Here is a 17,500-nt window from a genome sequence, read left to right as displayed (position 1 = left end):
AACACAGTTTGGAAGCTCCTTTGATAAAGCCTGAAGATTAGCCGCACCTGCTGCATCATAACGAGTCACCTGTTTAGAAACAGAAAGCAAAAACCAGGGGTCCGTTCTTCGTACGTGGATTACTCAGTAAGCTGGATTTGGATATTGACGATTTGACATGATCCAGGATCATTTCGTTCTTCAAAGGTGATCCGAGAGTTGTTGTCATAGCAACAGTTCTGCTTGCTCAAACCTGATCAGGAGCAGGTTCAATTCATATAAACAGGATTAGATCGGCTCAGTTCAAGCAAAGAAAATAGATAAAGTATTAATCGAATTCTGATATTTTCTTACAGTAGTCGTTATATACACTTGGGAAAATAGTAAATATTTTTAACTATATATATATATATATATATATATAAGTTATAGTCATTAATAAAATAAATAAAGTTATATAAATTTATAAAACGTATGCAATCTGCACCCTCGAAATGAAAGTACAAAGACTGCCACCTCGTGGTGCAAAGAGAAAACTTATTGATATGAACTTTTTAGATGGCTTTAGTACAATTTGTGTATGATAATAGAAATGTACAACATAAAAAAAAAAATAATACATTAATGCAGTCGTAAACATGTTTTGATAGTTAATATGACGGTGATTTGATGCTTCACGAAAGTTGCAGACGCCTTTACCAATATCAAAATGCTTTTGTAAACATCCAGTTATTCATTACACCAATTAAAAAACGGCTACTATAATAAAGAAAATCTTTTCTAAATGTGGAACTAAATACACTGATATACATTGAAATACATGATGAATACTCTTGACACATGAAAGTGTAAAGCCTGCAGCTCACAACAAATGTGGAAAGTTCTTGCGTGTCATATTTAACAAGCCGTTTACTGCTAATTTGATGTAATTTTGCTCACATGGATAATTGAATATTAATCAGATGATGTCATTACGCTGCTGTGCCGTCAGCCAATCGTTGCATTGCTGATCATGATTTCGAGGATCGATAGATCTGTCCTTCACAACACACACAGCGATCTCAGATCAGTTTATCCAGACATTCTAATCTGATTCACGAACTTGTTTGAAGAACCAAATTAGCGAGAGATCAGTTATCAAGATTAAAAGATCCAGAATCTGCCAAATCATCTTAGATCATTTAAGCGAGGTACGAAGAACGGACCCCAGGAAACAGAACGAACCAATCACAAACCCATAACAAAACTATAAGTAAATAAAGTTACACACAAATGACCACCTGTCAATCACTATTTTTTCGCGGGACTCTGGCATGAGGCAGAGTGATCTGTGTCATTATAATGGCTTTTCCCACAGCTGGTGGAGGAGACGAGAGTTTGTTTGGAGTTCGCTCTGATTTGTATTGTGATTGATGATAACTTCCTTATTTTATTATTATTATTATGAGGAAATAAAAACAAGTAAAGATGCTCGGGCTTGATCATTTTGGTTGCATATGCGCCCAAATTTTTATCTATGCGACCTTCAAATATATTTGGAAGCATTTGTGCGAGTGCATACATTGTTGCCTTGTGACCTGTTTTCAATGCAAAATCCTCACAGCGTACGCAAATTTAGAAGATGCAGAATGCATCTTTGCACCTAAAAACGTCAAACGCAGAAACAGATTAAAACATTATGAAACGTTATGAAAACTTTCTGAAGTAGAAAAGCCTGCAATGCTTGCCCCGCCTTTGTGCTTTTCTTATTGGCCCACTGCTCTAGAACTGAATGTGAATGGATTAGTTAATATCAGCTGTCAGTCACTCAGTCAGTGCCTTCAGATGACAGGAGCCAAAACTGCGTGAAGATGAGAGAATGACAATAACACTGACAGACTTTGTTTTAGAAACCACCTACAGTTACTAATAATGGCACATCTTATTAGTGATCATGTGCTGAATGTTAATCCACCATTTACACTTTTCCAAGAGAGGATAAAAGACTTCCAGTGTTTCAAGTCCGCTATGAAAGTGACTAAAGCCATTCACTGTAAAGTCTGTGGGACAGGGTTTGCAGGTAACAGCGTTTGCCACTGAATCTACACATATTAAGCGTGAGAGGTGCTGTATAATCCTTCATTTAATCCTCACAATGCTGTCAACCGTGCAAGTGGCAGCTATATGTAACATTTAACACAGCTCATGAAAAGACCGGTGCTATGGGGGAAAAAACTGTTAAAAAAAAGAAATCCACTTTCTCTTACCTACTGTATTCAGGAGCCATGTGCACCGCTGACAGGTCAAATTTGCTTCTCTCTCTTTCAAGTTCAAGCATTTTAGATATGAATTTAAAATAGCCTATGTATTAGCCAAATGACATCATCAAATTAATAAAATATACAGCAAATGCGGATGTTTGGTTTAGTTAAATATTGTTTGTAATCTATAATCTTTGGCGGAGCGCCTTTCATTTTTCATCACCGCATTATCTGGTGGTCGAATAGCAAATGAACTGTTCAAATGAATCGTTCAAATGAATCGTTTAAATTAATCTAATGAATCATTTAAAGTGTTTTTGTTGATGAACTGAATGATCCAGTCCAGCAAATTCAACTGATTCTTTCGGACCGATCTGAGAACCGATGAGCTTTTAATACTGTGCATGCATAACTTTTGGTTTTGTTTTGTTTTAAAATGCGTAATATATAACAAAAAGTTGTGTATTTAAAAAAAAACAAGTTTTTTTTTTCGAGTCATTTAACAAGTCCAAGTCAAGTCTCAAGTCATGACAGTCAAGTCCAAGTCAACTTGAGTCTTTTTTGGATATTTGTCAAGCAAGTCTCAAATCCTAAATTTTGTGACTTAAGTCTGACTTGAGTCAAGTCATGTGACTTGAGTCCCCCATCTCTGATATATATATATATATATATATATATATATATATATATATATATATATATATATATATATATATATATATATATATATGTGTATATATATATATATGTGTATATATATATATATGTATATATATATATATATATATATATATATATATATATATATATATATATATATATATATATATATATATATATATATATATATATATATATATATATATTTATTTATTTATTTATTTAATTTTTTATTCTTTATATATATATATATATATATATATATATATATATATATATATATATATATATATATATATATATATATATATATATATATATATATATATATATATATAATGGTTTACAATAAGATTGTATTAGATGAAGTTCTTTAATATATTTACTGACATGAACAAACAATGAACAACACATTCTTTATTAATTAATTGCATCCAAAATAAAAGTTTCTATTTATTTATTTAATGTGTGTAATTCAGAGGAGCTGAGCATTTTCTAGTGGTCTACAAGTTTTCCATATACATCTGTAAAATCTAAAAATTTATAATAATACTATGATTTGGCAGAGTTAGTGAACTATTGAAAGAAAAAATCTTTCATGCGAATAATATAATTAAAAAAAAATAATTATTTCACCTAAAAAAATCTTGACACCAAAATAAGTCATATTTTCCTTCGGCTTAGTCCCTTATTTATCAGGGGTCGCCACAACAGAATGAACCACCAACTTATTGTGTGGGTCACTGTTATGAATCGAACACCTTTCGCCGTGTGTTGTTCATCCGCATTAACAAATAATCTCTCCATCCACAGTCAAGAAGAGGAGTCGTCTTCATCGTCTAGTGAGGAAGAGGAAGGAGATCAGCAACAGAATGAAGAGCTTTATGGAAAAGTGGTGTGTGTGGAGGGAGTCCTCACTAATGACAAGAAGAAAAGCACATGGTATCCTGCACTGGTGAGTCTCACACACACACACACACACACACACACACACACACACACACACACACACACACACACACACACACACAGAAAACACTCTGCAGTCACTTTTAACTGGTGTGGTTAAAGTGGTCAAATTTGACTGTGGTTTTGCCATTTTTCATTGTTTTTATTTCCTTTTGTTTCTCTCAGGTAAAATAATTATTCAGGATATAAAAAAAAAGTTTAACTAGATAAAGATTACAATAAAATATATGTAATAAAAAACACTTTTATATTATACTCTATAATATTTGATAGTAATATTATAAATTTGTAAAAAAAAATACTGTAAAAAAATATATTAGTAAATTTGTACAATTAAAATTATATATATATATATATATATATATATATATATATATATATATATATATATATATATATATATATATATATATAGTTAAAGTCAGAATTATTAGCCCCCCTGAATTATTAGCACCCCCGTTTATTTTTTCCCTAGTTTCTGTTTAATGGAGAGCAGATTATTTTAACACATTTCTAAATATAATAGTTTTAATAACTCATCTCTAAAAACTGATTTTTTAAATCTTTTTCATGATGACAGTAAATAATATTGGACTAGATATTCTTCAAGACACTTCTATACAGCTTAAAGTGACATTTAAAGGCTTAACTAGGTTAATTAGGTTAACTAGGCAGGTTAGGGTAATTAGACAAGTTATCGATGGTTTGTTCTGTAGACTATCGAGAAAAATATAGCTTAAAGGGGCTAATAATATTGTCCTTAGAAAGGGGAAGGGTTAGCAAAGGACCTTAAGCCGGGAATTGAACTCAGGTCGGCGTGAGCACCGTGGTGCTATATGTCGCCGCACTTAACCACTAGGCTATTGGCACCGACTCACTAATATTTTTACAAGTAGTTCTCATTTCTGTCAAGTGTAATTTTTTATTAGTTTGGCAGTTACAAAAAATGTGAGAGTGCTCTGAGAGAGTAAAAAGGATGTGAAATGCTGTTTTCTGTGGTAAACTCTCAGTGACGTGCTCGTCTGTCCTCTGCTTGTGTTCATTTTTAAAGGTCATCTCTCCAGACTGTCATGAAGATGTGACTCTGAAGAAAGACAACGTTTTCGTTCGCTCCTTCAAAGACGGAAAATTGTAAGTAACTTTCAGATGGAGTTATTTCAGGCGCTGCTTCTACTTTTAGCTCCGGCGCTGCAGGAAAAGTCAAGCTCTGAGAAGCGTCAGTTTCTCAGCATTGTGTCTGTTTATAGCTGTGATTTGATGAACTATGCTTTAAATGTGTCAGAAATGCTGGAAATGAGCAAAGACGTCACTGCTGGAGATCTTTTATTGGAGTAGCCCATGATATTTCTGTTGGAGATTATTATAGCTAAATGTCTGTCTCGGATTAACCTCCGCAAACCAATTTATCCAGCCGGTGCTGCAGGAGGAATGGCAGAATTGGTGTTATTGAAGCGATGTGCTGAGAAATGGCTGCTTATGGAGATATTTGTTTGATTGCTAAAATGTTTTGGTTGGCTGTTTGGTTGCTAAAGTTCTCTGATTGGCTATTTGGTTACTGAAGTTTTCTGATTGGCTGTTTGGTTGCTGAAGTTTTCTGATTGGCTGTTTGGTTGCTGAAGTTTTCTGATTGGCTGTTTGGTTGCTGAAGTTCTCTGATTGGCTGTTTGGTTGCTGAAGAGTTTTGATTGGTGGTTTGGTTGCTGAAATCTTGTGATTGGTTTGGTTGCTAAAGTTATCTGATTAGTTGTTTGGTTCCTGAAGAGTTTTGATTGGTGGTTTGGTTGCTGTAATCTTCTGGTTGGTTGTTTGGTTGCTGAAGCATTTCATTGGGTGTTTGGTTTCTAAAGTCTTCTGATTGGTTGTTTGGTTACTAAAGTGTTTTGATTCGTTGTTTGGTTGCTGACAAGTTTTTATTGGGTGCTTGGTTGCTGAAGCATTTCATTGGGCGTTAGGGTTGCTGGAGTGTTTTAATAGGTTCTTTGGCTATTGAAGTGTTTTGGTTTGGTTGCTTGAGTGTTCTAATTGGTTGTTTGATTGCTAACGTGTTCTGATTTTGTTGTTTGGTTGCGGAAGAGCTTTGATTGGCTGTTTGCTGCTAAAGAGTTTTGATTGGGTGTTTGGTTGCTGAAGAGTTTTGATTGGTTGTTTGGTTGCTGAAGCATTTCATTGGGTGTTTGGTTGCTAAAGTCTTCTAATTGGTTGTTTGGTTACTAAAGTGTTTTGATTCGTTGTTTGGTTGCTGAAAAGTTTTGATTGGGTGCTTGGTTGCTGAAGCATTTCATTGGGTGCTAGAGTTGCTGGAGTGTTTTAATTGGTTCTTTGGCTATTGACGTGTTTTGGTTTGGTTGCTGGAGTGTTCTGATTGGCTGTTTGGTTGCTGGAGAGTTTTGATTGGGTGTTTGGTTGCAGAAGCATTTCATTGGTTATTTAGTTACTAAAGTGTTTTGATTCGTTGTTTGGTTGCTGAAGAGTTTTGCGCTTGGTTGCTGAATCATTTCATTGGGTGTTAGGGTTGCTGGAGTGTTTTAATTGGTTCTTTGGCTATTGAAGTGTTTTGGTTGTTTGGTTGCTGGAGTGTTCTAATTGGTTGTTTGATTGCTGAAGTGTTATAATTGGTTGTTTGGTTGCTGAAGTGTTTTGATTGGTTGTTTGGCTACTGGAGTGTTTTGGTAGTTTTATTTCTGAAGAGTTTTGATTGGCTGTTCGGTTGCTGAAGAGTTTTGATTGACTGTTTGGTTGCTGGAGTGTTCTGATTAGCTGTTCGGTTGCTGAAGAGTTTTGATTGGCTGTTCGGTTGCTGAAGAGTTTTGGTTGGCTGTTTGGTTGAGTGGAATTTTTTCCTGTTTTAAGGCTGAATATTCAGCATCATTACTCCAGTCTTCAGTGTCACAAAATCCTTCAGAAATTACTCTAATATGATGATTTGATGATGATCTTGAAAGCAATTGTGCTGTTTCATAATTCCCTGGTTGATGCATTTTATTTCTTAACACTTTTAAATTTAAAATTATTTAAAATAACAAATACAATTTTATTTAATGCAATTTAACGCATCCTTTATTTCATGGCATTTAAAAAAACGTTTTAATTTTATTTTATTCAATTTAATGCATCCTTATTTCATGACAACTTCACGTTCAAAAGAACAAAATAAACTTTTATTTTACTGTATGCTTCCTACCTTTATAAAAGCATTCATGTCTTCTAAAAAAAGATAACTAATATGAGTATGTAAGGTGTTGTGAATTGCACAGTTGAGCTGTAGAGCCCGCTTTCTGTGCTCTGTTGTAAAAGCACATCTTCACTGCTCCCTCTAGTGTCTGTTTTGAGATTGTAATGACATCACTGGCCCATGCACGTTTATAAATATTCATGAACAAATACAAGTAATGATAACCCAATAATCCTCTCAATATCAGCAGCTCCAGTAAGTATACATTTATTAATGAATTACAAGAGTCCAATTCATTAGGTGATGACAAAATACTATAGTGTTTTTGAGCCATACTATAGTAAAGTGTATTGTACTTTATATATTATGGTACTCTTTGTTAATGAATGCTATAGTAAACTGTAGTGTACTATTAATACTGTATACTGTTGAACTAATAAATACTGTAGTAAAACTTATTTTTTGCAGCAGTAAACAGCGGTGTATTGTAGTATATTATACTATATGGTTGAAAAACTACAGTGTAGGGTTATTTGTTTATATTTTGTTTTACCTTAGCAGTTGTATAATTAATTCTAATGCTTAAAAAACTCTATAGCATTGGCTGTAAATTACTATAGTACTTATTGACGTGGCTATGTCTGAGGAATAGCCTGTTTGATTGCATATTTTGTGATCATGTTTGCCACGTTTAGTTTTTATTATTATGGTGCTGATTTGTTTGTGATTTTGTTTATAATAAGTGCTTGAAATATCACTGTAAACACAATATTTTCAAGCACACAATTATTTTTAAAGAATTAACTAATGTATAATATAAGTAAACTAACAAAAATTATTAACATTTTTCAAGTCAAAGTGCAGATTCAGGATGTTCAATTATGATCATGACTTGTTTGTTTTTGTTTGTTGTTGTTTATTATTGGTTATTTCAGATGGTATGATTTAATGCATACCGTGTTGTGTTATGTCCTACAGTTATACAGTTTTACGGAAAGATATTCGAGAGTTGGATGAAGATAAAGCTCCCAAAGCAGATGCAGGACTCAAACCAGGTAAGAGGACATGTCTTTATTATTACATAAAACTAAACATTATTTTTATACTATTTTAATTTTGTTTCATATATTTATTTTAACTAATGGCATTTCATATTTTATGTATAATTTTTATTTTTATTTAGATTATTTTTTCACAATATAGAACAATAATTTAACAGGATTTTTAATTATATATGACAACATATATCATTACATATATACACATATCAATATGCACATACAAAAGTTAATTATATACATAGAAATAATACTATTTGCTTATTGCAAATGTTTGCAGCTTCAAAAATAATAAAAAAAAACATGTGTCGCAATACTCTCAGACATCATGAAAATTTTTATATTTAAAATTTGGGGCAGCAATGAGGCTCAGTGGTTAGCACTGTGGCCTCGCAGTATGAAGTTGCACAAAGTATGTGAGATCCCAATGCAGGAATGCATTAAAGCAGTGCAGTTAAACACCGGCAAATACTCAACTCTTAAACCTAACCCCCAGTGATAACAACGACACATTCAGTATTAATCCACACAATGGCAAAAGCTGATCTATTTCGAAAACTGATCGCGCATGTGAGGAACAGCTGATGCACAGGCAAACAACAGAGGATCGCCAGTTGAGAAACGCAATTAAAAATCGGTAAAGGCAGAAGCACGCGTCACGTTTTTCACATAGTTTTGGATGTGATATGTAAACAGCCCCATACAGATTTAACCAGAGAGATACAGTACAAGCACTGATCTATAACCGATACGTGATTACAAGACGCAAGGGGCGATTACAACTTATAACACACAATTAAACACATATTTTGCAAAATGAGACATCAATTTTATTTACACTTACATGTTCTGATCCAGAGGAAGAAGAAACTGGTCCATTTAAACTGTAACAGTTACTGACAAAGTCCCTTTCAAAGTCTGATAGTCCCATAGTCAGGGCCGGCGCGTCCATAGAGGCGACCTAGGCGGCCACCTAGGGCTGCAGAATAGAGAGGGCGGCGTCCGCGACACTACCCTCACCAACTGCGCCCTCAGTTATAACCGCGTCTAGGGCGGCTTAATAGAGAGGGCGGCGTCCCCGAAACTACCCTCACCACCCGCGCCCTCAGTTATAACCGCGTCTAGGGCGGCAGAATAGAGAGGGCGGCGTCACCGACACTACCCTCTTCACCCGCGCCCTCAGTTATATCCACGTCTAGTGCGGCAGAATAAAGAGGGCGGCGTCACCGACACTACCCTCTTCACCCGCGCCCTCAGTTATATCCGCGTCTAGGGCGGCGGAATAGAGAGGGTGGCATTCCCGACTCTACCCTCACCACCCGCGCCCTCAGTTATATCCTCTTCACCCGCGCCCTCAGTTATATCCGCGTCTAGGGCGGCAGAATAGAGAGGGCGGCGTCCCAGACACAACCCTCACCACCCGCGCCCTCAGTTATATCCGCGTCTAGGGCGGCAGAATAGAGAGGGCCGCGTCCCCGATACTACTCTCACCACCTGCGCACTCAGTTATATCCGAGTCTAGGGCGGCAGAATAGAAAGTGCGGCGTCCCCGACACTACCCTCACCACCCGCGCACTCAGTTAGATCCGAGTCTAGGGCGGCAGAATAGAAAGTGCGGCGTCCCCGACACTACCCTCACCACCCGCGCCCTCAGTTATATCCGCGTCTAGGGCGGCAGAATAGAGAGGGCCGCGTCCCCGACACTACCCTCACCACCCGCGCACTCAGTTATATCCGAGTCTAGGGCGGCAGAATAGAAAGTGCGGCGTCCCCGACACTGCCCTCACCACCCGCGCCCTCAGTTATATCCGCGTCTAGGGCGGCAGAATAGAAAGTGCGGCGTCCCCGACACTACCCTCACCACCCGCGCCCTCAGTTATATCCGCGTCTAGGGCGGCAGAATAGAGAGGGTTGGGGTTAAGAGGGACGTGACCGTCCTTTGCCTAGAGCGGCAGTTCAGCTTGCTCCTGCCCTGCCCATAGTCTCTGCTGCTCCTTCCAATAGCAAATGGCCGGTGAGTCCCGCGTTGCAGCGCAGGTTATTGTATTAGTCATCTGAAAAATGACAGGAAAACACAGCAGATGATTGGCTATACTGTGGTGTTGTTGTGAAAATGAACTTTAACCCTTTATTCCCCGCAGCCGAATCTCCATCTGTCAGTGATCTTCATCTTCAGTCATGATCAGTCCTGTGATCCCCCGCGCCTCTTCTAGTGTCTGAAGTGAAAGTGTGTTCATATTTTACCATAACAGGAAGTACATATTTGGTGATGTACCAAATCAAAAGTTCCGAACCCAACTTGATTCATTTTTTCGACCTTGAGTCAAATTTCTTTGCTAAAGAGTCAATAGTTTGAAACATGCTGCACTTTTCGATTTAAACCTCAGCTGGATGTTTTCATTGCCTCAGTGCTGTGATACACACTGCATGAAGGTCATTTTCAAAAACCCATAATAGGGGCTCTTTAAGATTGGAGAAGGATTTCTCACAATTGAGAAAGGAACGCGATACATTTACAGAGGTTACGAGTGTAATTGTTGCTGTTTGTGTGTTTGTCAGCATTAGATGCAGCATGGGAGTTTCAGCGTAACGGTGCGGTGCCGAACACGTGGAGGACGGAGGTGAAGGATGAAAGCTCCAGCAGTGAAGATGAGGAGGAGGAAGAGGAGGAGGAACAGGAGGAAGAGGCCAGCAGTGAAGAGGAAGAGGTAAACACAGCGTTCATCATCATCACATGACCACAATTATGATCACATGACCATATTATTTGCCGAAGTGTCTGACCTGATGGCCCCGTTTTCAACTCCGCCCCTACCTGCACTCTGCTAATCTTATGAATTGCCGACTGCTGCTGTGGTTCACAATCAGGATCACATTACAACTTGCTAAATTACACTGAGACCACAATGAAATCACATGACCACAATCAGATCACATGATCACATTTATGGTCACAGCATTCATGGTCACATGACCACAGCATTCATGAACATATGACAGCAATCGTGATCAAATGACCACACTGGGTGCTCCGGTTCCCCCCACGGTCCAAACACATGCGCTGTAAGTGAATTGAATCAACAAAATTTTTTGTAGGGTATGAGTGTGTGTGTGTGTGTGTGTGTGTGTGTGTGTGAGAGAGAGAATTTGTGTGTATGGGTGTTTCCCAGTGCTGGGTTGTGGCTGGAAGTGCATCCGCTGCATAAAACATATGCTGGAATAGTTGGCGGTGCACTCCATCGTGGCGAACCCTGATGAATAAAGGGACTAAGCCGAAAGAAAATATATGAATGAATGAAATTAAATGTAGTGTACAAGTGTGTGTGTGTGTGTGTGTGTGTGTGTGTGTGTGTGTGTATAAGAGAGAATGAGTGTGTATGGGTGTTTCCCAGTACTGGGTTGCAGCTGCATAAAACATATGCTGGAATAGTTGGCGGTTTATTTCGCTGTGGCGACCCTTGATAAATAAGGGACTAAGCCAAAGGAAATTGAATGATGCAGAGTTGCTTTAGCAGCAGAAGCTCCTGTCATCAGCCGCTTGATTACTTTAAATTACCGCCTACAAAATATCACCTCTGGAGTTTAAGCGGCGTGTTTTTCCTAAACGACTGACAGATGAAGCTTTTGTGTGTGTGTATGTGTGTATGTGTGTGTGTGTGTGTGTGTGTGTGTGTGTGTGTGTGTGTGTGTGTGTGTGTGTGTGTGTGTGATGACAGCTTTAACTCTTCACAGAGGCTGTTAGTTTGAAATAAATCTCAGGGCTGCTTTAAAACTCTGTCAGATCTGACGTGTGTGTGCCTGATTTCAGAATCATCCGCATCAGAGAAGAAAATCATGGCCACGGCCACCCCTGGGTACACTCTGGCCACCCCTGTGGCCACCCCAGTATGAATTGGCTGTTCATATTATTAATTTAAATGTACTTATGTAAATTCCAAATATTTCAATAAATAAATAAATAAAATGCACTAAATTATTGTTGGTACCACTGACGTACAGTGTATGTGTAGCTGATTCACTGCCTCTCCCTCAGCGCTGGTTCAACGCTGGTGAAAGCAAACTGACGCATGCGCGCAGAAAACAATTCCAGTGCGCCTCATGGACTCCTGTGTGAATCCCGTTTTTTTTTGCATGCACGCCTGTAAAATGTGCGCCGCTCATGCTCCGTGAAACTTAAGTAACAGCCTTTTGTGCAGAGGTGTCGGTAATCAGGGAGTTTTGCAAGTCGCCAATACTAAAGTTTATATAATATGACGATGATGTCACTTTCAGTAAGCATGGCTATAAAGCAGAAAGCAGGGATAAAGAGTCAGGGAGCTAAGACTTTATTACATTAATTCTCGGCCATGTGTTGGGTCTAAGACCACTGATAATTCTATAAAACTTGTTTATTGTATTCTTTAAAATTGTCATAATTAATAATCAAGCAAAGGATTTATTTAGTGATTTAGGCATGTCAATCCAGTTGTTACATTGTTTTCCAGTAACATTTAGCATTGATTTCTGTTATTTATTCATAATAATAATTGTATAATATTAAGTATAATTGTATTAATTTATAATAAATATAGTTGAATTGTTATATTTATTGAATAACAAATCTAACAATTTAAGGGTGGTTGGGGGGTAATGCAGCTTTCAATAGATGAAGCTGCATTAGTAATATTGTGGCTCAAAAAAGGATATGGATAAATGATATTATTAGTGTCTGTATGGTGTGTGTGTGTGTGTGTGTGTAATGCCTTTTGTTCAGTTTGTTTTTGTTTTATTAATTTACTCATTAATCTTCATTCATTTTAAACACGGCATATACTGTTTGCTGTACAATAAAAGTATGTGAAAACTAGCTGAAAAGTTATATATGTGAATAGTCTTTTTTTTTTTTTTTTACTAAATATTGATTTTCATTTGGTTTGCACATGTGCTTGCTGAATTATTTCAAGGAATAAATTGATATATTTCAAGAGTAATTAATTAAATGAATTAAAACCACATTATCTTATTTACCAGAATAAAATAAATAAATAAAAAAAAAAAAAAAAAAATATATATATATATATATATATATATATATACATATATATATATATTTATATATATATACATATATATATATATTTATATATATATATATATATATATATATATATATATATATATATATATATATATATATATATATATATAACACTGTATAACACTGAATTCACACAGAATATAACACTGAATACATAATTTTTTGTGTGCCACCCCAAGAGTTGGTGTGGCCTCTTCTGGCCACCCCTAAGAAAATTTTCTGGGGGCGCCACTGCTAGCCAGAGCTGTAAAACGCAACACCAACTATTTCAGCATATGTTTTACACCGCGGATGCTCTTGCAGCCACAACCCAGTACTGGGAAACATCCATACACACTCATTCACACTCATACACTACGGACAATTTAGTTAATCAATTGCCCTATAGCGCATGTGTTTGGACTGTGGGGGAAACCCGAAGGAAACCCACGCCAACTCAGGGAGAAACCCACGCCAACTCAGAGAGAACATGCAAACTCCACATAGACACGCCAACTGACCCAGCAGAGGCTTAAACCTTGTTGCAGTGAGGCGACAGTGCTAACCACTGAGCCACTGTAAATATTTAAAATAAAATATTATAAAGTTTTTAAAATGCTAAATACATTGAACTTTTTCGGCATTATTAATCAAATAAATGCAAAACCAAACATGTGATCTTAAAGTTCTAGATTTTATATTACTTTGGTTTAGTTAGATTCTTTTTAATAACTTTTTTTCTTTTCTAACATTGCTTCATACCATTAAAAAAAAAGCTCTTCTGAATGACACGCCGCTCTCTGTTTGTGTTTGCTGTTCGCAGGAGGAAGTGGAGCCGTTCCCAGAAGAGAAGGACAACTTCCTACAACAGCTTTACAAATTCATGGAGGACAGAGGTGAACACTGTTATTTACATTTTATTTACAGTTGAAACCAGAAGTTTACATACACTGTATAAAAGGCACACAACCATTAAAAAAGTCAGATGTTAATGTGACTAAACGTTTTCTATTTAGGAAAGTTCGGATTATCACATTTGTTTCTGTTCTGCTTAATAGCAGAATAATGAGAGAGATTTTTTTGAGGAATTGTTCTAACTTTTCTTGAAAGTCAAGTTTCCATACTGTAAGATTATTCTGACTCTGAAAAGCTCAGATGATGATGTCGAGGTTTTGGAAGTTTCTGATTGGCTAATTGACAACATTTGAGTTAATGTGAGGAACAACTTTAGAATAGTATTACAGGAAAACCTCAAACACACTGCTGCCTTGTGTGACAACATGGGAAAATCAACAAGCCAGAATCAACAACAAAGCCAGATTACAATTAGCTGAATTACACTGGGGAGAAGACTCATTTCTGGAGACATGTCCTGTGCTCTGATGGAGCTGAGATTGAACTGTTTGGCCATAATGAGCAGTGTTACATTTGGAGGACAAAGGGGAAAGCTTACAAGCCTAGGAACACCATCCCAACTGTCAAGTATGTTGTGGGGCTGTTTTGCTGCAGGAGGGACTGGTCCACTTCACAGCATAGATGGCATCATGAAGAAAGAACATTATGTAGAAATACTGAAGCAACATCTCAACACATCAGCCAGGACATTAAAACTTGGCTACATATAAGTCTTCCAAACAGACCATGACCCTCAGCATACTGCCAAATTAGGGAACATGTGCTTTAAGGACAACAGGTTTTTTTTTGGAGTGGCCATCACAAAGCCCTGATCTCAATCCTATAGAAAATTTGTGGGCAGAGTTGAAAAAGCTTGTCCGAGCAAGACAGCCAACAAATCTGACTCGGTTACACCAATTCTGTCAAGAGGAACGGGCCAAATTTCCTGCAAACTATTGTGAGAAGCTTGTGGAAGGATACCCAAAACATTTAACCAAAGCTAAAGTTTAAAAGCAAAGATAAAAAATACTAAGGAAATGTGTGTAAACTTTTGACTGTCTAGAAATTAATAAAAACTCTCAAAAAAAAAAAAGAAAGAAAATTCTCTCATTATTCTGGAATTTAGCAAATGTAAATGATTTGGGTAATCCTAACGAACTTAAAATAGTAAATGTTTAGTATGATTTACCATCAGACATTTTTGAAAATGGTTATGTTGCTTTTTTAGAGTGTATCTAAACTTCTGGTTTCAACTGTATATAATTTGTATAATAAAGAGTTGCTGGTTAATAAAACAGTGTGAGAGGAAGTTGCCGTGGGCCTTGGTGCAGATGAAAAGTTAAAATAAAAAGTATATTTATATAGACAGATAGGTAACTAGATACAATAGACAGGGATAGATCGGCACAAAAAAATTGTCAGCCCAGCCGGAAACTACCCGCTCTGCCAGATGGCCAGTCCGCCCCTGCCTATGTCTCACTTGCCAGTCAGAACAGTTAAATGGACCTAATTGTATAGCTATGCCATCACATAAAAAGGAACAAATATTGGATTATTATTATGTATGATTATTTTTTTTTATTTAACTTTTTTTTTTTTTTTTTTTTTACATTTGAAAACTTTTTAATTTGAACTTTCTGTAAATTTAGATTTCACTTACACCTTAAACCCACTTTAAACTATCTTCTTGACTCTTCTGCTCAGGAACCCCCATCAACAAGCGGCCGGTGCTGGGCTACAAGAATCTGAATCTGTTCAAGCTCTACAGGCTGGTGCATAAGCTGGGAGGATTCGACAATGTGAGTGAAACACGGTCTCAATCATTTTCAGGAAAATAAAGATTTAAATTGTTTTATAAAATTAGCTTGACAGATTTTCACAACTAGTTCAACATTTTTGTGTATAATGACTGAAGTGATGAAATGAGGACTTAGGGTGCTTTCACATCTGTAGTTCGCTTCATTTGGTCCGCACCAAGGGTAGTAAATGATACATTGTTGCATTTTCTGCCGTCTTTGGGTCGTTTTCACACCACACTGCTGGCTTTGGTCCGAACCAGTTGAAACGAACCAAAATGCAGTCATCTGACAAAATCCACATCTCTCATTGGCCAGATGTTGTTGAACAAATTTCCTAAACTGCTGATCGATTGGTCAGAATTCACGTGTGGGAAAATGCCAATGAACTCCCGCAGGTAAACAAAACCGGCAGACACAAAATGTCGCTTTTTACTATGAAGGGACGACTGCGCTGACTGATTGTATGGCTGCTTTAAACAAACTATACATTTCGATAATGAAGCGCGGCCGCGGCTGAAAAACAGTGTTTAATGCATCGCACTTTATTAATTTAGCTAAACTGCGACATGCTCATCTTGCGGAAATATTACCAACGATCCATAAGGTAATGTTTTCCCCCCTCTCTCTCTCTATTGGTAAAGCGCTGTCAACAAATATTTTCCCTTTACATCCCATAACCGTACATTCACACCGAAAGCGGCGAGAGCGTCCAAGGTCGCTCTGGCCGCCCTGGCGACAACGCTGTCTGCCTTCAGCTCCGGCGGCGGGAGCGTCAAAACTCGCTACATTGATCTCATATTTAAAGGAGCCGTTGCAGCATATCAGTTACATTCCTGCATAAAACATGTTTCTAGCGTGAAAATGTTGCGCACTTCTTATCAAATTCATTTAACAATGGAAGATCAAGTTGCGTGTGGTGTGGCTTTGCTCTATTTATCCAATATGTGTCCATATGTCTGAAATATCCTGAAGCAGCATTATTGTTTTGTACTGTCACGTCTTGTGAGATTCCCGCTTTTTGAAGATAAATATATATAACATTAATGCACATCAGTAACTCGCCAGTAACTTATTTAATGCATGTTCATGTAAGAAAACATTGTAAATAATTGGAAATCCGGCGACCACAATCATTAAACCCTTTGGAACAACTGTGGTCGGAACCAAAGTTCACAGGTCTGTGTTCTCTGAACTCCTATCAAGCGGTGAACGTCTTCATTCTGATTCCTTGCCGCCGAACCGCATCATAGCTCATTACCATAAAGTTAACTTGATTTCAACTATCCTCTACGCCCACGCCGGCGAAGACGCGCCGCGCCGCGTTGCTCCTCGCCGCGGGCTCTCATTGAAAATTAATGACTTCCGGCTACTTTGACGCTCTCGCCGCTTTCAGTGTGAACGTACGGTAATGCAAAGCGCATCGGCCTACGGCAGCTGGATTAGTCCAAAAGGCGCAGTACTTTTTGCGGTTGGACCTGTTTTAGTACGGATCATATTCTCACCACAAACGATCCGCTCCAGGGTTTGTTTGAAACCGTACCGAGACCACCTCTTCAAGCAGGTCTCGGTATGCTTATTTGGTCCGCCTTTGGTGAGCACTCGAGTACGATTGCTGCATTCTCACCTGCCCAAACGAACCGCACCAAAAGGGAAAACGAACTCTAGTGCGATTC

At 37.5% G+C, this 17,500-nt stretch overlaps 1 protein-coding gene across 8 annotated transcripts in view; it reads left to right on the top strand.

Moving 5' to 3' along the window:
* The window catches only part of arid4b (AT-rich interaction domain 4B), a 137,777-nt gene that overhangs the window by 70,307 nt on the left and 49,970 nt on the right, over window positions 1-17,500 (top strand). For all 8 annotated transcript variants that reach the window (XM_073920338.1, XM_073920337.1, XM_073920334.1 and 5 more), the window contains exons 8-13: window positions 3,693-3,834; window positions 4,900-4,979; window positions 7,999-8,075; window positions 10,638-10,786; window positions 13,958-14,030; window positions 15,733-15,827. In XM_073920338.1, the coding sequence (XP_073776439.1) occupies window positions 3,693-3,834; window positions 4,900-4,979; window positions 7,999-8,075; window positions 10,638-10,786; window positions 13,958-14,030; window positions 15,733-15,827 (616 nt within the window). The remainder of the gene's footprint in view (window positions 1-3,692; window positions 3,835-4,899; window positions 4,980-7,998; window positions 8,076-10,637; window positions 10,787-13,957; window positions 14,031-15,732; window positions 15,828-17,500) is intronic.

Source organism: Danio rerio, chromosome 13 (genome assembly GCF_049306965.1).
Source record: "Danio rerio strain Tuebingen ecotype United States chromosome 13, GRCz12tu, whole genome shotgun sequence".
NCBI lineage: Eukaryota > Metazoa > Chordata > Actinopteri > Cypriniformes > Danionidae > Danio > Danio rerio.
This window is presented reverse-complemented; position numbering and strand designations above follow the sequence as displayed.